Genomic DNA, 25913 nt, shown 5'->3' with positions numbered 1-25913 from the left:
TGTGACAAAAAGGGGGCTTAGAGCACTCATGAGATACCACCAAAAATAGCTGCAAAGCTTCTGTCATATTGGGTGCCTTGCTGGGAAGGAATGTGCTGACACAACTGGCCTGGGACAGCAAGAAGAGGCTTGTTTGAGACACACATCTGGATGGTTAGGTCAGGTCCTGCACGGCCAGTAGGAAGAAGATTAAGATTAAGATTAAGATTAAGATGTTTCTAAAGTGGAATATTCAAGCCAAGTCCACTGAGTTCTGGTTGTGTATTTATGCCAGATGGGAACACAACTCTTCTCAGGGAAACAACCAGACTCTGAAAGCGGCTTGCGGATCAGACCGCCTAGTAGAAATGTGAAGGCTACCTTTTTGCTCTCATTATAAGAGAAAAAACTTTTGGTATTTTTTTGAGAGGAAATTTGGTTTTTAACTTTGATTGTAAATGCCCACAACTTAAGACTCAGTAACTGGGGTAGACATTTGGCACAGCAGTTAAGACACTGCTTGGGGTGCTCTCATCCTGTATAGGAGTCCCTGGTCTCGAGTATTGTCTCCACTTCTGATCCAGCTTCTTGCTAATGTGCACTCTGGGAGGTATCAAGTGACTGCCCAACTGCTTGTGTCCCTGGCACCTTTGTGGGAGACCCGGATTAAATTCCAGGCTTCTGGCTTCAGCTTGGCCCAGCACCAGCTGTTGCAAGCTTTGGACAGTGAATCAGTAGATAGAAGATATCTCTGTGTCTGCCTCTCTCTATGTCTTTAAACTAAATAAATTTTTAAAAAACAAGAGTCAGTCATTGTTCATTTAGAGATCTAACCTATAGAAATATTTCCTAAATAAAAAAGGGGAGATGGCCAGTGTTGTAGCATAATGGGTTAAGCCATTGTCCACAATGCCAGCATCCCATATGGGTGTCAATTCAAGTCCTGGCTACTCCACTTCCGATCCAGCTCCCTGTTGATGTACCTGGGAAAGCAACAGAAGATTCCCCAAGTGCTTGGGCACCTGTACCCACATGGGAGATCTAGAAGAAGCTCCTGGCTCCTGGCTTCAGCCTGGCCCAGCCCCAGCGGTTGTAGCCATTTAAGGAATAAACCAGAAGATGGAAGCTCTCTGTCTCTCCTGTGTGTGTGTGATTAACTCTGCCTCTCAAATAAATAAATAAACAAAAAGAAATGCTCCCACATATTCACAACTTTTCCCATTCTACATACACACACACACACTTTCATTGGTCATGATACACAACATGGGAAAATTAGAAATCCTATGTGTAAGCCCACAGGGAAATGGTTAAATCATGGTTATCTACACTAGGGGTAATCTCTGAGCAACATTAATATATTTAAAGATCTTCAGGCTGCAGTATAAAAACCAAGTTACAAGACATGTATAGTTTCAATCCCATTTATGTAAAAAATAAAGCTTTATATGGGACTGAGAGAGTGGCAAGGATTTTCACTTTTTACTCACATTTCTGTATTTGTGTTTTTACAATGTACATGTTTCCTTTGTAATTTACAAATAAAATACAAAAGTAACAAAAAGTAAATACAGAACCATATGATAAATACAAAAATCAACTATAACTCTACTATACAGCGAGCTGTTGTTTGTATTTTGGTAGTATGAAATCTTTCTAAATATTTCCCAATAAAGTTGTAAGATCACAAACTTGTATATCCTGTGCTTAAAAAAATTCAACTTTGGGGACCAGTGCTGTGGCATAGTGGGGAAAGCCACCGCCTGTAGCACTGCCATCCCATATAGGTGCCAGTTCAAGTCCCAGCTATTCCACTTCTGATCCAGCTCCCTGCCTATGTGCCTGGAACAGCAGCTGAAGATAAACCAGGGCCAGCGTTGTGGCACATCAGGTAAAGCCGTTGCCTGCAGTGCCGGCATCCCATATGGGTGCCAGTTTGAGTCTCAGCTGCTCCACTTCTGATCCAGCTCCTGCTGTGGCCTGGGAAAGCAGTAGAAGATGGCCCAAGTCCTTGGGCCCCTGCACCCACATGGGAAGACCCAGAGGAAGCTCCTGGCTTCAGATCAGCACAACTCTGGGCGTTGTGGCCAATTGTGGAAGGAAGACCTTTCTCTCTCTGTGTGTGTCTCCTTTTCTCTGGGTTTAACTCTGACTTTCAAATAAAATAAATAAATAATTTTTTAAAAAATATGACGCAAGTACTTGGGTCCCTGCACTCACGTGGAAGACCCAGAAAAAGATCGTGGCTTTGAATCACTCCAGCACCGACTATTGAAACCATTTGGGGAGTGAAACAGCGGATGTAATATTTCTCTCTACCTCTCTGCCTCTCTCTCAATCTCTGATTTTGCCTTTCAAATAAATACATAAATAAATAAATCTTTTTTAAAAATTCCAACTTTTTGGCCAGCATTGTGGAGTCATGGGTTAAGTCACCACCTCCAATGCCAATGTCATGTATCAGGCGCCAGTTCAAGTCCTGGCTGCTCAGCTTCCAATCCAGATCCCTGTTAATACTCCTGGGAAAGCAAAAGTGGCCCAAGTTATTGGACCTCTGCCAACACATCCACATAGGAGACCAGGATGGAGTTTCAGGCTCCTGGCTTTGGCCTGGCCCAGCCTCGACCCTTGTGGCTATCTGGTGAGTGAACCAGTGGATGGAAGATCTCTCTGTCTCCTTCTTTCTCTGACACTTTGCCTTTCAAATAAAGAAATTAAATCTCTTACAAAATCCAATGTTTTCCATACATTATTTTTGTAAAGCATTATTCTCAATAGTTGTGTAGTATTCTATCTTATGAGTATACCACAATTCATTTAAAAAAATCCTCTATTATGGAAAATGGTTTTTTTCTTACTAGATTTTCTCTGTAAGAAAACTATTATCATTTGTGTTGTACATAATCTGTGCACATCTCTATTTTCTTATAATTTTTCTAAAGTTTAATTTACTGAACCAAAGAGCATGACTATGATTAATTTAATTTACTTGGCCAAGGAGAAAGGACATTGTTAGCATTTCTAAGAAAGGCTATACCAATTTAAACATATAAATGAAATACATGTGCTGGTAAGAGTATTTTTCTGAGCACAAAGTATTAAGATATTGTACTTGCTGTCATCTTGAATGAGAAAAATGGCATTTCTCTTTGATTGTGTTTGCATTCCTTTCATTTTTACTGACTGCTTGCTTTTGTTATTTTGAGAACTCTATTTATATCTTTGTGTATTTTTGACAACATTTATTTTATTTATTTATGTGAAATACAGAGTGATGAGAGATGGGGGAAGAGATAAAGAGAGAGAGAGAGAGAGATCTTGCATCCACTGGTTCACTCCCTAAATCCTCACAACAGCCAGGGCTGGGCCAGGCTGAAGTCAGGAGTCCAGAGTTCCATGCAGGTCTCTCCCTTGTGGGTCTCAGTGACCCAGGTACTTGGGCCGTCATCTGCTGCCTTCCCAGGTGCATTAATAAGAAGCTGAATCAGAAGTAGAGTAGCTGAGGGGCTGGTGCTGTGGAGTAGCAGGTAAAGCTGCAACATCCCATGTGGGTGCCAGTTTGAGTCCCGGCTGTTCCACTTCCCATCCAGCTCTCTGCTATGGCCTGGGAAAGCAGTAGAAGATGGCCCAAGGGCCCCTGCGCCTGCGTGGGAGACCTGGAATAAGCTCCTGGTTCCTGGCTTCAGATTGGTGCGCCTCTAGGAAGTGAACCAGTGGATGGAAGACCTCTCTCTGCCTCTCTGTAACTCTGCCTTCAAATAAATAAATAAATAATTCTTTAAAAAAAAAACAAAACAAGTAGTAGAGTGGCTGAGACTCAAACTGGCACTCTAATATGGGATGCAGGTGTTCCAAGCAGAAGCCTAACCCCTTGTACCTCAAAACCTGCCTCCCTTGTACATTTTTTACCTTGATTACTTCTGTTCCAAGAATGTTGAGGTCTAATACATTCCAATTTTCATGCAACATCTCTTTACAACAATATACCTGTTTGATCAAAGGTTTGCACAAAGTTTCTCAAGAGATAAAAGATGAAAAGGCAGCATAGATCTATGATATCAGTGAAATAAAACTCAGGTATAATCAGTTTTTTGGTTAGCTTCTTGGAATTTAGAGTTAAAATTATTTTTCTTTTACCATTGAATTCTTCAACTTCCAGCTCTGGAGCTACCAAGTAATATTGTTCACACAGCATCTTGGCTGTCTCATATGCATCTGCAAAGAAAACAGAAGGTTAAGCTGCTGCACTAATAATATAGGCATAAGTACATATATATGTGCGCACACACACACACACACACACACGTATTAAACAAACTCTCTAAATTAGTGGGCTTAGAATTCATTGACTGCATCTCCTAAAAAATAGTCTTTTTGGCTTTAATAGAATTAATGTAACTAAAGTAAATTTCTATTTCCTTAAAGTCTTAATGACCACAACCATGTCAAAATATTAGAATAGATGGACAATACAGCTAGCTAGCCCCATACCAAGCACACAATTGTTTAAATATCCCTACAAGTTATTTTTCATGTAAGTCTATGAATTCAAGACTATGCTTCTGAATGCCATGCAACCTAATAAACTTGTAGCAAAAACCTATTTGTTGTAATTTTTCTAAACAATGCTAGCAGCCTTATGGTTTGATGGCGCTATTTGTAAATGAAACATCAGTAAGAATTTGCTGAATGAATGGTTTCTGTGAGTCGTGAAATTTCAGTTATTAGTAACACCACTGCTGCTTTAAAACATCCTCTAAAGTTAAAGGTACAGGTTGGGGCTGACACTATCAAAGACGGAGGAACAACAGTTCTCTTTCGAAAGGAGAAAGGGTATAATTCATTTCCAAGTTTTCTTAAAAGTTAGGTTATGAAACGAACAATTGGCGATTCTGAGGTACATGACAGAAAAAGCTGGAAGAGGGAATGCAGGAGGTTCAAAAGACAGGCAACAGAGTCAGAAAACAAAGATACACCACGACACATTGCATGTGCGCCTTTTCCCCTGACCTGTAAATAATCTGAGGTCAGGATCTGTGTCTTCCACTTGTGTGGTAATTTGCACAGAACTCGGTATAGCACCTGTACAGATGATGGTTAATGAATATTACTAGGTCTGACATCTTAAACTTTTTTATAATGTACTTTAAAAACTTTATTAAGATGTAATTCTTATACCATACAATTCACCAATTTGGACTGCACACACAACTCAGTGGCTTTCAGTACATTTGCCAAGTTGTGCAACCCTCACCACCATTAAGTTAACAACATTTTCATCACTATGAAAAGAAGCTCACACTGATTAGCAGTCACTCCCCTCTACCCAGCCCTAGGCAACCACAGGTCTTCCTGGTCTCTACAGATTTGCTATTCTGGACATGTCATATAAATGAAATCATATAATATATAGTCTATTGTGACTGGCTTCATTCACTTAACAATGTTTTCAACAGTCAGATAGATAGATCGATAGACAGATAGAGAGATATATATATATATATATAAAATAGCACGGATCAGTATTTGGCTCCTTTCTGTTGCTGTATAATATTCCACTGTACAAATATACCAACTTTTCTTTATCCTTTCATCACTTGATAAGATACCTGGAATGCTTCCACTGTTTGGCTATTAGGAATAATGCTGCTGTGAACATTCATGTCCAACTTTTTGGGTGAACATATGCTTTCATTTCTCTTGGATATATATCTTGCAGTGGAAAACTGCTGGATCACATCACAGTAAGGCTACATTTAAACACTTAAGGAACTGTAAGACTGTTTCTAAAAACAAGAATTTTTTTTAAGTTTTACCTTTATACTCTCTAAAGAACAGAGACCCAGGTTATGTTAAAATGATTCATGGACACATTTGCAACATTCTCCACTGGGTATCAGCTCTTTGGAGACAGGCTTGTATTTTTTTTAATATTTCCCATATCGATACTGCGCATAGAACAGATCTTGTTAAGATTAAAGAGGACAGAAAAAGAACAAAAGGAACAAAGAAAGGGGGAAATAATAAGCTCTCCAGAATTGAATATGTTAAAAATATGACATTATTAACCTAAAGTAATACAAAGATAGGATCAGGACACTGTTTAGACTATGAGTTTTGACTCACTTATCTCATACTGCTGCCAGATTATAATTTTATATATTTGACCTCAGAGTAAAAATTCTGATTTTATTATATTTTTAGAATTTAAACACTACAAAGAACCAAAAATAGGCACCTTAGAATAACTCTGACAAGATGAAATACTGAGGAATAGCAAAGAAGAAACAGCAGTAAGAGGAGAAAAAAAAATGTTGAGTTGATCAATGTGAAAGCAGACATTAAAGTAAGACTGAATTTCAACCCTGAAAAAAGAGAGTTAAAATTAAAGATTATACTTAGTTGACAATTTTTTTTGGATATAATAAACATCATCGAATATCTGGAAAGTACCTTTGAAAAAAGAAATCAAGACTCATTCCTTTCGCTTTGGCTACACCACCAAACAATGCTACATCTCCACCTAGTGACGCAATAGCACAAAGCCGACCATGGACTTCCAAGTTCACAAATACTGAAAATCTATAAATGATGCTTCATTACCTATATACAAAGCCAATACATCTCCACAAAACAATTCCTGCAGGTATATCATAAAGATTTTTAAACACTTATCTTCCATTCACTATAAAAGAGAACCTAAATCCACCCAATGTGCTAATTCTTCATGGTATTAGCTTGCCCAGTAGTAGCATGACTGTGATGTCACTGTTAAGAACCAGTGCTACACAAATCAAACACGTGGAAGACAGCGAGTCCAGATAGAAACAGCCAATGAAAACTCAAAGACACAGAATGGCTCCTAAAAATACATATGAATATGAATTTTTAAAGCATCATAATTTATAGTATGTCAAGGCTATAATTAAGAAGTTCATGATTATCCTTGAAAAACTCAGGACATCACAACGTACCAGTCAGCCAAAAGCATTTTGGAGCCATCACTGACAAAATGTATATTGATATACATCTTTATAAATTCCCACTGCACATCACAATATGCTTTGGACATAGCACATATATACACAAAACAGGACACTTATGTTTAAGTAGAATAATTTAATATAAAAATGAAAAGCCTGGGACTGGTGTTGTGGCACAGTAGGTTATGCTGCTGTGACACTGGCATCCCATGTGAGTGTGGGTTCGAGTCCCAGTTGCTCCACTTCCAATCCTGTTCCCTGCTAATGTGCCTGGGAAAGCGGCCGAAGATGGCCCAAGAACATGGACCCCAGCCACCACATGGGAGACCCAGATGGAGTCCCAGGTTCCTAGACGTTGAGGAGGGAACCATCAGATGTAAGATCCCTCTTTCTCTGTCTCTCCCTTTCTCTCTGTTGTTCTACCTTTCAAATAAATAAATAAACCTTTAAAATTTTTTTAAATGAAAAGCTTACGAAAATCACTATCATAACAACCAAAATTCAATTGCTGGTTTGTAAAATTCCTTTATCTTTAGAAGAAAATTCAAGTTCTACTTTTTTTAAAAAAGATTTATTTATTTATTTGAAAGTCAGAGTTACACAGAGAGAGGAGGGGTAGAGAGAGAGAGGTCTTCCATCCGATGGTTCACTCCCCAATCGGCCGCAATGGTCGGACCTGTGCCGATCTGGAGCCAGGAGCCAGGGGCTTTTTCCAGGTCTCCCACGTGGGTGTCAGGGGCCGAAACACCTAGACCATCTTCTGTTGCTATTCCCAGGTCATTATCAGGGAGCTGGATCAGAAGTGAAGCAGCTAGGACACAAAGTGGCACCCCAATAGGATGCTGGCATCATGGGGGCAGTTTTACCTGCTGTACTGCAACACTGGGCCAACATTTATTATTTTTTTTTAAAGATTTATTTATTTTTTACATGAAAGTCAGAGTTACACAGAGAGAGGAGAGGCAGAGAGGGGGTGGGGGAGGGAGGTCCTCCATCCGATAGTTCACTCCCCAATTGGCTGCAACAGCTGGAGCTGTGCCGATCTGAAGCCAGGAGCCAGGAGCTTCCTCCAGGCCTCCCATGCAGGTGCAGGGGCCCAAGGACTTGAGCCATCTTCTGCTGCTTTCCCAGGCCATAGCAGAGAGCCACATTGGAAGTGGAGCAGCGGGGACTAGAACCGGCGCCCATATGGGATGCCGGTGCTTCAGGCCAGGGCATTAACCTGCTGCGCCACAGCACCAGACCCAACATTCATTATTTTAATAAACTGTTTTCAAAGGTGGTAAGGTGTTGATCATAAAGTAATAAACAAAATTGTGGGTATGGCACAGGAATACTTCCTCTGGCTAAAATATCCAAATCGCAGACAGATGAAAAAGAAAAACAAAGTAGAGTAATGGTTCACACAGCAACCAGCCCAACAGATCCAAAGTAGTCATGAATCAGTTTTAAGGAACAACACACAGGAAAAGGTAATAGATTATGGAGGTCATTTTATTATTTTTCCTATTGTTAAGACTTTTATTATTCAAAATTCACCACAGAATTCTGTTATCAGATATTAGCCTCTATCCCAGATATAGGCAATTACTCATTTAGTTTACAAATATCTTACAAGAGGCTGGACTAGGATGAATTTTGCATGAGTGCTGAAAAAGTTAAAACGAAGGAGCCAAAAAGTTAAAATGAAGGTGCCTAGAATGCCCAACATTCCCCTAAAAAAAACACAGAAAAACATAAAAGCTCCAACAGAAGAAGCCACTGCCAGAACACAGTAGGATTTAAGTACCATAAAGCATTACAAAAGTCACACTTTAATTTTTTGATTTTTTAAAAAGATTTTTTATTTATTTATTTGAAAGGTACAGTTACAGACAGTGAGAGAGAGAGAGACAAAGAGAAAGGTCTTCCTTCCATTGGTTCATTCCCCAAATGGCCACAATGGCTGGAGCTATGCCGATCCAAAGCAGGAGCCAGGTGCTTCTCCTGGTCTCCCACGTGGGTGCAGGGGCCCAAGCACTTGGGCCATCCTCCACCACTACCCCAGGCCATAGCAGAGAGCCAGACTGGAAGAAGAGCAACTGGGACTAGAACCAGAGCCCATATGGGATGCTGGCGGCACAGGCGGAGGATTAACCTAGTGTGCCACAGTGCCGGCCCCTCAATTTTTATTTTTTAATAAAAAATAATCCCACAGTAACTCTTGTCATCTGGTAACAACATAAAGGTAATCTGAACAACATGAACTAATGTTTCAGAACCATAAGCCCAAGAAAAGACATCTAAAAAAGGAAACTACTCCTTCTCAACATCTTCTTGCTTCATTGATCATTTCTAGTTGGAGACACTTTGGAGCCAGGTAATATTATCTCCTGTTAGCATGATGCACCCAGCTGTCTTCTTGACTTGGTTTCAGAATGACTCCCTTCTGCCATCACCTGATGGGAGGCTCACATACTCATCAAAACCAATGATATGCCCCTTTATCCACAAATGCACTTGCTCAAAGAGCCAGCCTGACTGCAATGCTTTGCAAGCACCTGCAGACGAGGTTGAGGGGCCGCATTACTACTTCTGCCCTGTTTGGCCTGGCTGCAGTGCACCACGGCGGAAGCTCATGAAGACCACACTAAGCCGCACACTACCTTATGAAGGAGCTCCTGGAACCGATATGATGCTTTTCGGAAATCCTTTTAACTGATGAAGCGAGTCTAACAAGGCATGTCTGTCACCATCCTTCCTACCAAAACCCATCCCAAGCCGGAGCCGCCAGGGTGATTTTAAGCAGTAGGTCCCCCTGCAACCTTCAAACCACAGCAGAATGGGGAGATTGCAGCCAAACAACTAAGGTAAGGGAAGTCCATCTTTCAAGGATGACTGCAATCCTACAAGCTGTGGTCGTGGCAAAAAAAAAAAAAAAAAGCCAACTAAAATTCATCTTTGGAAATTTAGGCTGAAGATACTCTCAATCTTCAAGTAAGGCAGGAGCCAAAAGGGCACACGGATAGTCAGCATGATCTGGGAAAGCCTGCAATGTCTGACACCGCCTAAAGAAGCTGCAGCCATCAGCCAGTGCAAAGACAAAAAAAAAAAATACAGATAAACAGAGAAGGCACAGAGAAAGGTGGAGAGGCCATGACTTGGCAACTCCAGCGCCATCCCAACTCCAATTTCTACAGCTCCCACTGAACGGTGCTTCCTGTTCTTGGGTTACCATGGGATTTACTAAGTTCTTCTAATAAATCTGTTTCTTGAACTAGCATGAGTGGGTCTCTGTTATCTACAACGTGAAGAGCCCAAGGAGAGAGTGTAAGATGTTATTTCTGAGCCAGAACAATGCCAGTCTCTCAGGATACCATTTGTATGCTGTCATGCTAAGCAGCAATAGCACACAGGAACAACCCAGACAAGTTAACATCACTGTGAGGGCCGATTTTTGTGCCAAGTATTTAAGTTTGTGCCTTTAAAATGATCTTACCACAGGAGTTTTCGTTTTATTTCCTGGTTTCTTACAAATAAAGGAGGGAAAAGGGTCACAGTGGAAGGCACCACCCAAAGGGCACTAGGAGCTGCTTCACAACACTAACTCCAGCATTCACTACCTGGAGTCTGTAATTTCCAGATGTGCAAAGGTAGACATTAATGTGCTAAACAAGCAGCAAGGAGGCATGCTTCAGTGTTCCGCGCATTCAGTTAGTGTTGTACAGGATGCACCCCCACTCTTAGACGTTTATACAACTGTCTAGCCCAAAATAAAAATATTGTCCCTACCCTTCTACATCAAAGTAGTCTGTCTCAAGAGAGCTAAGTATGGGAATAGTGCTGGTCCACTTACGTTTCAGTAAGGCTGTTAAAACACATATGTGTGCACACAGGCTCATTTGGGCTGCCCATTTGACTATGCTTACACCATGCAGGATCTTCCCAGCTGGGAAAAACATGAGTGGAGCTGTCATTAAACCTGGAACCATACTCCCTCTACATCAAGCTGCATAAAATAAAAGAAAGGAAAAAAATCTTAGATAGAGGGACACTGAGTTAGAAGATTAACTGAGAAACCCCAGATGGTCATGAGAGAAGGGAAAGGGGCAAAACACCAATCGCTCTACACACAGGAAGCGAGTAGTAAGACTCTACTAAGAGTACAAGGAAGCTGGCATCGATTTCTTCCTCTCCTTGGCAACATGTACCCCTTGGGGTACAGGGGAGAAGACCTGGTGAGGCCCAGGCCGCTTGAGACTTTCTGATCACTTCTCCTTGGGTGTCTACAGAGGGAAACTCCACTGCTTTTCAGCCAGAAGATACGGAAGAATGTTCAGGCCTTCTGACCTTTGATTCTGTCTGTATTATTTATTCTATCTTACTCTGAGCTAAGAAGAACTCCTGCTTAGGTATTCTGACACTCATAAAATCAAAAGTAGAATTCAAAGGAAATGAAACAGAAAGCTGACTAAAAATTTGCTTTAGTCTTTAGGGAAAAAGGAGATCTTTCAAGTTTCCTTCTAGATTGCCTAGTCCATCTTACCATGATAGGAAAAATAACTAACCCATCATTGAGGGATAAAGATTATATGTACTGGGCTGGAAAACCCATGTGAGTATACAGATTATGAGTATCACAGATCAGACACAGGAAGGAAGCCAACAACCCTGATACAGACAGCAGGACAGAGGCTGCTACTGTCAGGTACTACGTTCATCCAGGGACGTTGTATGTGATGGCCATTAGTGCTGAAGATGGGAAAGCAACAAATACCATGCATTTCCTAGAGGCCAAGACTGCTCACAGTATATACGGTTACACGCCAATCTGTAAATCTGGTATGAGTTCAAAGTATAAAACCATGTTCTCTTGGGGCCATCACTGTAGTGTAGTGGGCTAAGCCTCTGCCTGCGGTGCCGAATCCCATATGGGCACCGGTTCAAGTTCTGCATGCCCCTCTTCCAATCCAGCTCTCCGCTATGGCCTGGGAAAGTAGTGGAAGATGGCCCAAGTCCTTGGGCCTCTGCATCTGCATGGGAGACCTGGAAGAAGCTCTTGGCTCCTGGCTTTGGACCGGCACAGTTCAGGCTGCTGCAGCCATTTGGGGAGTGAACCAGCAGATGGAAGACCTTTCTGTCTCTCCCTCTCTCTGTCTCTAACTCTGCTTCTCAAATAAATAAGTAAAATATAAAAAAGAGAAATGTTAAAAAAAAAGAAAAAAGTCAGGTTCTCAGGGGGTTATGAAAACAGGCAAATTTTACTTCTTCTTTCTCCACACTTGCTAAATTTTATTCAATGAGCACTTCTATTGTTGTGGTAATATGATATTACTCCTCTTTTTTAAGATTTATTTATTTACTTGAAAGTCAGAGTTACACAGAGAAAGAAGGAGAGGCAGAGAGAGAGAGAGAGAGAGAGATCTTCCAACCACTGGTTCACTCCCCAGTTGGCTGCAATGGCCAGAGCTGCGCTTATGTGGAGCCAGGAGCCAGGAGCCAGGAGCCAGGAGCCAGGAGTGTCTTCCGGGTCTCCCACACGGGTGCAGAGGCCCAAGGACTTTGGCCATCTTCTATTGCTTTCCCAGGCTATAGCAGAAAGCAGGATGGAAAGTGGAGCAGCTGGGACTCAAACTGGCACCCACATGGGATGCCGGCACAGCAGGTGACAGCTTTACCTGCTACGCCACAGTGCTGGCCCCAATATTAGTCCTCTTAACCATCCCAATTAGGAACAGAAATTGGATGACTAACAAAAATGTGGGATAAGGTAGGAAACCATAAAATGTGATTACTACCATAACCGTAAACTTAAAATGCACATTTGAAAATACAATGTTTTCCTCTGCCAATCCTGTCATATAAGTCCACATCCTTTTCTCTGAATATGGATTGATTTGCAGTCATCTTTCTTACGAAGAGGACACCACATACATCTCTGAATTCCAATCCTGCGTCTTTAAAGTGTACTAAATGTAGAGAGACTTGTGAAGCAACCCGAATACAGGTTCCTTCTCAGAATCTCACTCCGCGCTGCCCATAATCCAATGAATTCCTTACTCACAGTAATTTCATTACATTTTAAAAAGATTTCCTCTTATTGTCTTTACAAAGCATTCAACTCGGTTTTAATGGTAATAAGCCTCTTTCTGTAGCACTATTTCTTCAGTTTATATAATATTAAAATAGAATATGCAGTCACAACAGGTAGTATAACTTATACGATCAGTTCGGGTACAATTAAGTGACCCCCCAGTAAGCATAGGACTTGCCGGGTAGAAACGGAAGTGCAAAAGCGTTCTAGAAAACATATACAAACCAAGAGGACTTTGTGTGCTGTGCGTATCAGTACACATGACTGACAAAGGGAAGCAGGTGTCAGCAAAGTTGATTACATGGATGTTGCTTTACGGCATGCACACACTTTCACAGTCTGAAACCACCTGCCGCTATTTTGTCCTCAAGGCTGTTGAGCCAAAAAAAACACATGATTTGAAAGACGCAGTGGGAAGCAGGGTACATGCCAGTCTTTCCTCTTTACCCCATGACTGCGGGGTAGGAGGTGTGTGTGTATTTGTGTGTGCTCAAGCTTGTGCACACTGGGGAAAGTGAAATTCTGAGTCCCGGGGGGGCTGGAGAGTGACTGTCATGAGGGATTGGCCACGAAGCTTCAGTTACATGGATCAAGTGGTGGGAATGAGTTCACCAGAAGATGTAGCAAGCTTATGAACATTACTGGCTACAAAGTAAAAAAGGGCAGGACAAAGAGTGAAGATACAGCTGTGAATACAAGAAGAAGGGGGAGAAGGGAAGGAATCTGGGATCAAGGTTAAAATTGTGAATAAAAAAGACAAAGAAAACAGGAGGCTATGAGGTAGAGGGTAGACACGAACATCTAGGTTTTTCTTCAAAATGAACTACATACATCTTCAACTAGTTTTTGTTATGCAACTTCTGTCCCTAAGAGAAACGATGCAAAAGTGTGTGTGTCTAAGGACAATCTCAGACCTTTAGAAATTTATACCCCAGTTAGAGAGATTAACCTCAGTACAAATGTAAAACCAGATAATATGCACTAAATACAACATTGGCAGTAAGTGCTGTAAAACAATAAGGTTCTCGCAGCCTTGGCTCAAGTCTGCAGATACCACCTTGAACTCTCTTACAGTGCCTTTGAATCTGATTGCTCTCTGCTCTGTGGAACTGGTAACAGTTTCATATAACTCCTTGTTGTACTGGTTCTTGAGTAAAAGCTCCCTAAAAATTAGTAAAAGACCTTATCTGTGAAGAATAACAAGGTAGTAAAAAGGATATTTTTAAAACTTTATCATGAATTTCACACAGATACTGAAGTACAGAGTATAATGAATTACCAAGCACCCATCAATAGCCTCAGCCATTTTCAACATAAGCCCAATATTTTTCACTCCTTTCCCGCTGTGTAATTTTGAAGCAAATCCCACATTATTTCATACCATATGTTAATACTTGAAAATACCTCTCTCAAAGCCAGGATTCCTTTTGGAAAGCAACCACAATACCAATATCACACCTAAAACATAAGTAATATTTCCTTAATGTGAAATACCAGTGTTCAAATTTTTAATTTTCTTATGAAAGCCCAAAGTGGCTTTAAAATATTTTATAATTTATCACATAAATAAACGTAAAGGCTCCAACCTTTACTACTAATGGGATAAATGAGAAGCCAAATGACTTGTCCAATGCCCAAGAACTACTGCTAATAAACCTATGTACAGCCTTAACTGTGTTAGGGGCTCTACGCATGTAACTCAATTCGCCCCAATACACAAGTGAATTACCAATAGTATCATTTTACAGAAGAAGAAGCTCAGACTCACAGAGGTCATCTAACATGTCCAAGGTCACCCAGCTAACCCAATTCCCCATCAGCTGATAAAATGATAAATGTGATATATCAATACCATGGAGTATGTCCGAGCCATAAAAAGGATGGTAGTATGATGGATTCTTCAAGATAGATGACTCTTGAAACGTTATATTAAGTGAAAGAAGTCAGCCATTAAAGATCACCTATCATATGATTTTGTTTATATGAAATGTTCAGAGCAGGGAAATCTATATGGACAGAAAGTAGATCAATGGTTACCTAGAGCAGGAAGAAGGGTCACAGGGAGTGACTGCCAAAGGGCTTAGAGTTTCTCTTTGAAGTGATGAAAATATTTCAAAACTAGCTTGTGGTGATAGTTTCAGAAGTCTGTGAAACTCAACATGGATGCATTTTAAGATATGAGAACTATATATCTCAATAAAGCTTTTTTAAAAAGTAAATTATCAAGAGGCTTAAAATTTTATCAAACCGAGGAATATTTACTAATCATCTCCATAGGCACTATAATATGTTCTACATGAGCTACAAAACCAAGTTAAGACACATACCCTGACCACAAATTGATTACAGTTCAAGAAAAAAGGCACAAATGCTATGTTTTATACTATATTTTTACTTTCTGATTTTGTGCCTTTTTATCGAAGGGGTAGTCAACTGTCTGAATTATGTTTTTTGATGCATAACAGGCACTGGGCTAAGGCCTAAGGAAAATACAAGCTATGGTAAGAATGATCCTTTCTCCCTTGCCCCATGGAAGCCTGCAGGTGTTACGATCAATCACAAGGTTATCATGGGAGAGAGCAACTACGGGATTCTTAAGGGGTTGAGTCTGGGTCTATTCACCTTATAGCTGAAATAATGTGACTAACCATTTTCTTTTTTTAATATTTATTTATTGATTTCAAAGGTAGATATACAGAGAAGGAAGGGAGGCAGAGAGAGAGATCTTCCACCTGCTGGTTCACTCCCCAAGTGGCTGCAATGGACGGGGCTGGCCCAGGCCAAAGTCAGGAGCCAGGAGCTTTTTCCAGGTCTCCCACGTGGGTGGCACAGGCCCAAGGACCTGGGCCATTTTCTGCTGCTTTTCCAAGCATATGAGCAGGGAGCTGGATTGGAAGTGGAGCACTGGGACTTAAAGGACACCTATACGGGATGCCAACATTGCACAGGGAGGCTTAACGTTTTACACCACAGCACTAGCTTTGAGTAACCATTTTCTAACTGAACAGTAGCCAGAGCAGCTCACCAATCACAGGCTGAGCCAAGACCTAAAGTCTTCCTGGGCTTAGGAATGGCAGCATAAACAAATTGCCCAGGTTTCCCTCAGCAGCAACGATGCCTGGTAAAGACCGGGGAACGCAGTCATGAATACTTGGGAGTGCAGAAAGGAAGGTGAGGGCCCTCATAGGAGACCCAGTCCGGAGAGCTGAGGCTGCACATGGTACCATAACACTGAAGAAACCTTAGAGGTGCAGGGACCTGGAGGATCACTCACAACCAGGCAGGCTTTCTGGAGACACTGTTTATCTTACATGAATGATGAGGAAACTGCTACTTAAATTCAAAGTGCCTGGGTACCAAGGACTTATGACCATAGGGCTCAGGTCTACCCTGAGGCTACTGGCATAGAGTGTAGCTGAATGTCCAACAGACCCACGAAGCCTGTGTGCCACAGAGATTCTAAAACCAGGGGTGCACGAGAGGAAGATGTTTAAATTTTACAAACATGTAAATTCAGTCTCATTTTATAGGAAGGATTTGCATTCTCTGAAATTTTCTAATAATGGTAGCAATGAGAATTTATAATTTTACATTAATATTTACTGTTTGAGAAAGACTTGCAAGTAGAAACTCATATTTTGAACATTATGAATTATGCATCTTTTCCTGAACCACCCAGGAAAAACTTTCCATATTCGGATCAAGTGGCTTGGGGCCACAGTGGCCTGATGACGCAGCAGACATTATAGCAACATAACCCATAGCCAAACTGCCTCAAATAAGCCACAATCCCATTCGAACTGCAAGTGCAATCAATAACATTACACTGCTTACCTTTCACCACATCAGCCACATTACAGGTGGGATCAATACTTCCTATGTGTTTAGGATGAGCAGGATTAGTGTCACCACCAAACAGAAGTGCTAAACAAACACAAAAGGGAGGAGGGGGAGAGGATTGAAACATGGCAGGCTACGATGGTCCAGCAGAGAAATACAGAGCTTTATACGTTTTAAGAGGATCTCTTATTTTTGAGAATCATTTTAGCATCCACAGTGACTTAGAGCACTATAACGCAACAAGCAATGGGTGAGCAACTCTATCAGCCAATGAAGGAGAAAGGGTGCGTTTTAAGACCTGTGAGTTCCAATCAGCAGCTCTTAAAGCACTGATACGTGCCAGGTGTCCAACCCTTTCTCCCCTACCCAATGGGACCTGGATGAAGAAACGGACTTTCACCCTTAGCCAAGTTTAGCCTCCTTCTCACCACTACTCTGGACACTGATTCCAACCTTGACTAAGTCTTTAGAAGACAATCTGCACTGTCTGGATAGACCTGCAAAGCTTCTTCACTGGCAGCATTTCAAATCCCTCCATCATGGAGACTGTTTTTCGATGTCACGTACACAAACATTATTTGTGCAAGTGTTTTTAAAAGTACATTCAGATAATTTCACAATTCTTAAGATTTGCAAAATTTTATTTCTGAATAAAAGCCACAAGAAGCTCCAAACAAAAAAGCAATCTCAACGCAAATGTTTGTATGTGTACTTATTTTTAAATGAAGGAAAAATTGAGAATAATTCAGACTCCACAAAAGGAAAGTACCTAAATAAAATAGGGGAGATTTTAATTATGAAAAACGATAAACATGGGCATTAGGCCAATAAAGTCATAATTAACTGAAGTGAAGAAAAACAGTGATGTATAGGCCTAATTAATGATTTAAAAACATACATATAAATGTATACACACATATTTAGATCAGAAAGAAATTTTAGTTATGTAAGTAGTCTGGCTGGTTAGTATTTATGTTGGATAGCATTTAAGTTTTTTTCCTATAAATTGTCACACATTTCTGTTTCTAAAAGATATGCATTTAAAATAAACTCACACTTAATAGCTGTATAACATTCACTTATCTCAATAAATTGAATGAGTAAAATAAAGACGCTCTGCCTGTCTTTGGACTCAGCACAGTGATGAATTAGTCTTTCAAGGATCCCTTTTAATCAACAATACTAATTAAAATCTTTTAATAGATGGGATTCACTTAAGAAAAACTGAACTAGAAATAAAATCTCTACAGGCAAAAATACAGCTCAGTACACTGAAAGTGAAGGAACAGGAAAACGTTTAGGAGAAATCATTCTGGTTACCTTTCCAAAACAGGACCAATAAAACCCAACTTACTGTGCTGGTTGATAAGCATGCGGAAAGAGATGCGATTGGTATAAAAGCGATCCAGAAAATATTGGATGTTACTGCTAATGAAGGGATCAAACCCAAACTTCTCCTTGTATTCAATCACTCCTTGTGCCATGGTAGGAACCACATCATTGTGCCTGTTTCTGACTTTAATCAGAACTTGCAGAAAGCTATGAGGGAGGGAAACAAAGCATGGTCAGTCCCCGTATGTCAAGGTTGGATGCAGATTTACCAGCTCTGTTCGCAGACTGTCAGCTGGGAGTTTTATATGTAGAGACATCATTCCCATTACATGCCACAGGAAGTACTCACAAGAAACTCAAGCACTACTCCAGATTTTGCTTGAAACTTAATTTCTACAGAAAGTCTTCTTTCACAAATGCAAAAAATCAAAAGGTCTTAATAAAGAAAAACCTGTTCAAATACCTTTTTAGGCATCCACTGAGTTTTTGGGTAAGTAGTACAGGTTCTATAAATGTTGCTGGAATAAAAAGTTACAGAACAGATCAAGATTTCTCCTGATAACATGGGGACAATCCTCCCCAAATCTTCAAGGATTTAATGGAGCCTCAAATCCAGAGCTTCCATAAATAAAAAACTAATGTCACATTTTTTAAGAGTAAAATTTTCCAATAAATGTCTCAGTGCAGTAAAATATAGCAATAAAATATAAACAGGACAACTAATTTATTCAACTATCCTGGCATATTAGTATAAAGACACACAAGTGGACAGGTGTCGTGACACAACAGATTAAGCTGCCACTTGGATGCCCACATCCTATATTGGAGTGCCAGTTCCATTCCCAGCTACTCAGCTGCTGATGCAGTTTCCTGTTAATGTGCCTGGGAAGGCAGTGAATGATGGCCTAAGCACTTGAGTCCTTACCACACACATGAGAGACTTAGATGCACCTCCTAGCTCCTGGCTTCAGCCTATTCCAACCCTGGCTGTTGTGGATATTTTGGGAGTGAACTACCAGATGGAAGATCTTTCAACTCTGTCTTTCCCTCTCTCTATGTCATTCTGCCTTTCAAATAAAAAATCGTTTTAATAAAAGACACACAAGGGGAAAACATATTAAGAATGGTAACTAAGAACAAAAAGGGCCAGCGCCGTGGCTCAATAGGCTAATGCTCCACCTTGCAGCGCCGGCACACCGGGTTCTAGTCCCGGTCGGGGCGCCGGATTCTGTCCCGGTTGCCCCTCTTCCAGGCCAGCTTTCTGCTATGGCCCGGGAGTGCAGTGGAGGATGGCCCAGGTCCTTGGGCCCTGCACCTGCATGGGAGACCAGGAGAGGCACCTGGCTCCTGGCTTCGGATCAGCGCGGTGCGCTGGCCACAGCGCACCAGCCGCGGCGGCCATTGGAGGGTGAACCAACGGCAAAAAAAAAAGGAAGACCTTTCTCTGTCTCTCTCACTGTCCACTCTGCCTGTAAAAAAAAAAAAAAAAAAAAAAGGCAATTTAGTCAATGGAATCAAATTAAAAGTTTGGAACCAGGCCAAAAAGTGAGTATGCACATACAAAAATTTAGCATACTGAGAAATTGACATTGCAAGTCAGTAGGGAAATAATCAAATTAATGGGGACAGCAGGCCAACAAGTTAAGTCCCCAATTTCAAGCAGATGGAAGACTTCTCTCTTTGTCTCTACCTCTGTAACTCTTTCAAATAAATAAAATAAATCTTTATAAAAAAAAAAGAGTATCAGTGATGGTACTTTGTATTAAAAAGAAAGAAAACTACAAATCAATCTAAAATCCAATGATAGGAGGTCAAACTGCATAACCTAGCCATAAATGGACTATTGATATGAATATCATTAAGTTATTAATAAAAGTGTAGATTGGTAATATAGACATTGTTATTTTGTAAAGACTTTTATACATCTAAAAATATGCATGTTTAGGAAAAAAGTATGGGCAGTGGGAAGATGTTAACAGCAGTTGCCCCTAGGTAGTAGAAATTTGGGGTGACTTTCAAATAGTCTCATTTTTCTTAGTGATGAAATGTTTCTGTAGTGAATTCATTTGACAGTAAAGATAAATAAGCCAACTGTGAAATTAGAAAGTCAGCATTATTTACAAGAAATTTCATAAAGAACAATTTGTCCTTTATATAAAACTCTAACTTATCTATAAATTAAGTATTACCAAAGTAAAACAGCTCTTTACAGTACAGAAATATCTCAATTTGTCTGAAAGGAAACTTAACTTCGATGGCTCAATTCTCAGAATACTTCCCGATCATCTCGGCTCTTCTAAGCTCTACCATTATGATCGCCACGTTTATCCTCTAAGCTTCTTTCACTTTACTAACACAGTTGCCCCACCGGTGATCTCACTGAGCAGAAAAAGCTGCTATTGTGATACTGACTCACTTTCACTCCCTCCTTCACCAAGAGCATCAGGCTTCTCAAATCCCAACTAGCCTAACTAGCTGACTGAACCTAAACAACTTCTTGAAACTGACTGAGAGCTATTATCACATTGATGAGCATACAATAGAGTCAGTGCTGGTGGTTGCCAACTTCATGTCCATATACTGCATCTGCCTAATAACCAGTTCTAGAAACTGAGATGGAACCCTGGGACTGTGGGGAGCAACTGGGAGCAACTCGGACTAGACTAAGTTACTGGAATTAAGACTTATTCTATGCATCTGCTCTCCCACAATATGGCGCTGGGAGAGGAGGAAACAGCTTCTACACAGCTGCCTCCAGTTCAACCAATAAACAGCAGGACCTGCTCCTGATTGGAGGAGAGCAGCATACTCGGCGTGTGGGTAGCAGAGTTGGGATTGGTGGAAGAGGACTATAAAGGAGGAGAGAGACAACATGCACCAGGAACATCTATCTGAAGGAACACCTGTGCAGCCCCCGAGAGAGCCGGCCGGCGGTGTGCCGCTCCCCCGCGGAAGTGGGGAAAGTGGCAGGGGGAACCGCCCTTCCACGGAGGTGGAAGGGACAGTAGCCAACCCGGGAAGAACCAGCAGCAAACCCGGGGAGGGCCGAGCAGACGAAAGAACAGCGCAGGGTCCTGTGTCGTTCCTCCACGAAGAGGGGGAGCGACATGGGACAAAAGAGTAGAAATACATTATGTACTTCCACAAATTCACATGTCAAAATTTGAAGTTAGAGAAGTCAATGCTAAGTTTTAGGATTGCAACCAAACAAAATGTCGCAACTAGTGAATTTTGAGAAACAAAATTCCTGGATTCAACCGATTTAATATTCACAGCCTAAATGACAGTGGTGGCTTGTAATAAGGAAAACACTGTGTCAGGGGCTCTAACCCAACTGCTTGTCCCTTCTACATTCCAAAGACCCGTAAGACATAACACCTGGAAAAGCATGAAGCGGATCAGGGCTTTATTTCCCTTTATATTTTAATTTACAACCAAACTTGGGCTAGTTACTTTGAGCCAGTGATTCATGGCTCAGACTGAGTTTTGATGGCACAGCATGTTGTAAAGAACCATGCACTAACTAAGGAAAAGGAAACCTAATTTATATGTTCAGCTGTACTATGAACTGTTACAATCTTGGGCAAATCATTTCATATCTCTTACCTCAGTTTCCTTATCTGTGAATTCAGAGGAATGGATTAAATACTCCCTAAGGTTGCTGGTGTAACATGGTATTTTCCTAGTTTTTTTTTTTTAATAAAAAATTTGTTTATTTGAAAGGCAGAATGGGAGAGAGAAAGAGATTGATCTTCCATTTGCTGGTGCCCACAACAGGCAGATCTGGGCCAAACTTAAGCCAGGAACTCCATCCGGGTCTCTCACGTGGGTGGCAGGGACCCAAATACTAGGGCCATCAGTCGCTGCTCCCCAAGTGCATTAGCAGGAAGCTGGATGGGAAGCAGAGGTGGGACTCAATCCCACCATTCCAATACGGGATGTGGGCATCCCAAGTGGTGGCTTAACTCGTTATGCCAAAATGCACACGCCTCCCTAGTTTTTTTTCATGCAATTGTATGTCAGGTGTTTGATCTCACAACTATGTGGACTAGGTTTATACATAAAAAGAAGTTCTTCAGCACACAGGCCTATTACATGCACTCATGTATGTATACATGAAACAGGAGGAAATTAAAGTAAAATGGGGGGCCAGCACTGTGGCACAGCAGGTTAAAGCTCTGGCTTCAAGTGCGGGCAGCCCATATGGGCACCAGTTCTAGTCCTGGCTGCCCCTCTTCCAATCCAGCTCTCTGCTATAGCCTGGGATGGTAGTGGAAGATGGTCCAAGTCCTTGGGCCCCTGCACCCACGTGGTGGAAGAATAAACGTGACGATCATAATGGTAGAGCTTAGAAGAGCCGAGACGATTGGGAAGCATTCTGAGAATTGAGCCATCAAGGTTAAGTTTCCTTTCAGACAAATTGAGAGGAAGCTCCTGGCTCCTGGCTTCGGATCAGCACAGCTCTGGCTGTTGTGGCCATCTGGGGAGTGACCCAGCAGATGGAAGACCTCTCTCTCTGTCTCTACCTCTCTCTGTAACTCTCTTTCAAATAAATAAAATAAATCTTTAAAAAAATAAAGTAAAATGGATACTGATTCAGCATTCCTAATCTAAAAGTCTGAAATCTGAAATGCTCCAAAATCCAAAAGTCTTCGAGCACTGACACAACACCACAATGGAAAATTTTGCACCGTGAGACATGCACAAAATTATTAAAAATATTCTACATTACCTTCAGGCTGTATTTATAAGGTATATATGGAATATAAATGATAATGGGAAGATCCCATGATATCACATTATATGCAAATACTCCAAAATCTTAAAAAATCTGAAATCTAAAACCCTCCTGGTCCCAGGCATTTTGAATTTCTACATAATTTCTCTTGTGGAAAAAAATACACTCACAGCTAAGGTTAGTGTTTCTTGGCTAAATAAAAGGGAAAAGCAAATATTTTCCATCAGCATGAGAATGTAACAGTCTTTGTGCATGGGAATTTAACAGCCTTTGTGCATAATGGCAGCAATAGAATTCAGCTTGTTATATAAAAAAACACACCCTTTTAAGCTTCTCCAAAATAAAAACTTTACAGTTTTTCTAAGCTCAAATATAATACCCCATTGAGATTTTTGTTTAAAGATTATAAAGAATCGGGTAGATAATTCATGTATCTGCAAAGGCAATTGCATTCTTAAAGCTACCACTAGATGGAACATTTACTGCAATATTTATACTGAGTGCCCGGATCACCTTGACTAAATGTATTAAGAATTAGGTCCTGAAGTGTAATTTGAAGTGTCATTATTCCTTCTGCACTAAGTTAAATTCTTAACTCAAAATTCTGAAGACGCAATTTTGTGTCAATACCCACTAGGAAAACTAATGTTTCATCAGAATTATACTTCTTGGGCTTTAATGACATGAGTTCCACCTATCAAAACATTTTTTAATTCAACAGTTTTACTTTCAGGTAAATGATACCATACTTACTTATCTAAGACCTGTGGATCCTCAGGGCTCTTATTTTCATATTCCAAAAGTTCAAGGAAACTCTGCATATACCTGAAAGAGAAGAGTATACTGTGTTAGTTGTTACCCAGAATCCATTCCTTCTTCCCCTCTTCCTGAGAGCACTCCACGTCTTCCCTCGGATCTCCATCCACTCCCACACATAGCTCAAGGGCTTCAGTAGAAGCTGATGTCTCCAAAATACATGGTGACCCCAGTTTTCTCTAGATAATTTCTCTAGATATTTCTCTTATCACTGATTATTAGCCCAATAGTCCAAATCTCAGCCTAGCACTGAGTGCATTTCCCTGAACAGAGGATCCCACCTCAATTTAGATCAGCATTCGAAGACAGCAGACTCGAAGGAGGCCTGCAGGAGAGAAAGGAGTTTGCTCTGCTTTTGTACAGTGTGCTAGGGGAATGGGAAGCCTAGAACCGCTGCAGCCGTTCTGCCACCACGAGGGGAACCAGCCTGAAAGTGAGGCTGACACCACCAAAAGCAGGACCTCGAGAGTCTCACGAAGCTCTGAATCCAACCAACATCCTACGACGGCTGGACTTCTAGTTACACGCACCATGTTCAGTCTCAGTGTGTGCTGCTTACAAGCACACACACCCTAACCGACAGCACAAGTCTACAGTTTCGTTACCCCCAAATGCACATGAATTTCAAGAAGCACATCTGTGACACTGAAGTGCACACCAAGAACGTAGAAACTAGAAGAGAAGCTTCCTTCTCAGAGTTAAACTATTATCATCAATACACAGTGGAGAGGAGGAACGCCTCTTAGACCCTCTGGAACAGCTCTAGATTAAGAACAGCTGCACACCTCTGTCAGGGCCAGTGTAGGAAACAGTGTGTCCAACGTTAAGATTTGCAGAACAGAGCTCAGTGGGATTCAGAGGCACATCAGAGCAGCAGCCACCCTCTGCCCTGACTGGCTCGATCTGGTCGGGAGTCACCTGTTCCATTAGAAGTGTGTGATCTCCATGTTGGGGCTTAACACATCCTGAAAGAATTATCCCTTCAACTAATTCTTTCTAACAATTAATTATCACTAATCCTATTTTCTGTCTTTGGATAGAGGATACAGATACTCGGGTAACTAAAAATGTACATACATAGATACACAAACAGGAATGACGTTTGGTTAATAAGCCTCATGTGAACTTTGGGACAATGCATCTGACACTAACGCATGCTCATCTACGGGTATAATTTTCAAGTCCCTGGGCACATAAAGTGATAGATTAGATATCATTAAAGTCATCAATTCAAAACATGCCGAGAGGTCAGCCAGCCAGCCCTGGTGATGTCTTCTCTCCTGCAACACGCAAGCAAACTTAGGCAGGCAAGGACAGTCATGTGAACAGCAAAGTCACGAATGAAGAGGAATCGAAGATAACCCTGAGTTCCTAGCCTGGCAGTCAAGGGAGCAGGGAGAACACACTGTGACTGAGGGCATGGTGGTATGGTTCACATCCTGCGACTTACAGGATTCACTTTTAAAAAGAAATGATAGTGAATACAACATATGACACTGAACTAGATTCTTAAATCAGGAGGGGAATTGTTTTTTTTTTTTTTTAAAAAGGGGAGGTATGCGACTAGTGGGACAATTAGTCAAATGATAAAAATCGCCATATAGTAGGAAATACTACTGCATCAATATTAAATTTCTAAATATAATGCTCATTGGTGTTTTAAAGTTGTTTCAAGGTGATACACCCTAAAGTATCTAGGGGTAAATGGGTATGTCTACCTGAACTCAAATGGTTCAGCAAAAAACCTAACATGGATGAGTGTCTGTGTGTACATATGTGTATACTACATATCTGTGAGTGCCCCATGTACTCACATATATACATAATAAAGAGGGATCAAATGAATATGAATGACAATGATAGAATAAACATGCCAAATGCCAATGATTAGTGAATCTGGGTGGAGATCTGTGGGAATTCTACTAGTCTTGCAATCCTTTTTTGTTAAGCAAAAAATTATTTCAAAATAGAATGTTTAAGAAACAAAAAGGAAAGTACAGCATACATGTTTGAAATGGACATGGAAGAGGATTAATGAAGAGACAAAAAAGAGTAGGTTCAGCAATCTGAGTTTATACTTCGCCAGTGTGTACATATAAAACAGATTTTGTGTCTGCCCCTGGGTCCCGGCACAGAGCTCCTTAAAACCCTT

The 25913-nt window shown here is 41.0% G+C and overlaps 1 protein-coding gene across 1 annotated transcript in view; it reads right to left on the bottom strand.

Moving 5' to 3' along the window:
- Nucleotides 1-25913, bottom strand: part of PDK3 (pyruvate dehydrogenase kinase 3) — a gene marked incomplete in the record, with an annotated part of 102542 nt that overhangs the window by 42700 nt on the left and 33929 nt on the right. Inside the window, 4 exon segments of the mRNA XM_070067217.1 lie at nucleotides 4117-4194; nucleotides 16870-16959; nucleotides 18230-18414; nucleotides 23699-23770. Coding sequence (XP_069923318.1) covers nucleotides 4117-4194; nucleotides 16870-16959; nucleotides 18230-18414; nucleotides 23699-23770 — 425 coding nt within the window.

This window comes from Oryctolagus cuniculus, chromosome X (assembly GCF_964237555.1).
Source record: "Oryctolagus cuniculus chromosome X, mOryCun1.1, whole genome shotgun sequence".
In the NCBI taxonomy this organism is placed as follows: Eukaryota; Metazoa; Chordata; class Mammalia; order Lagomorpha; family Leporidae; genus Oryctolagus; species Oryctolagus cuniculus.
This window is presented reverse-complemented; position numbering and strand designations above follow the sequence as displayed.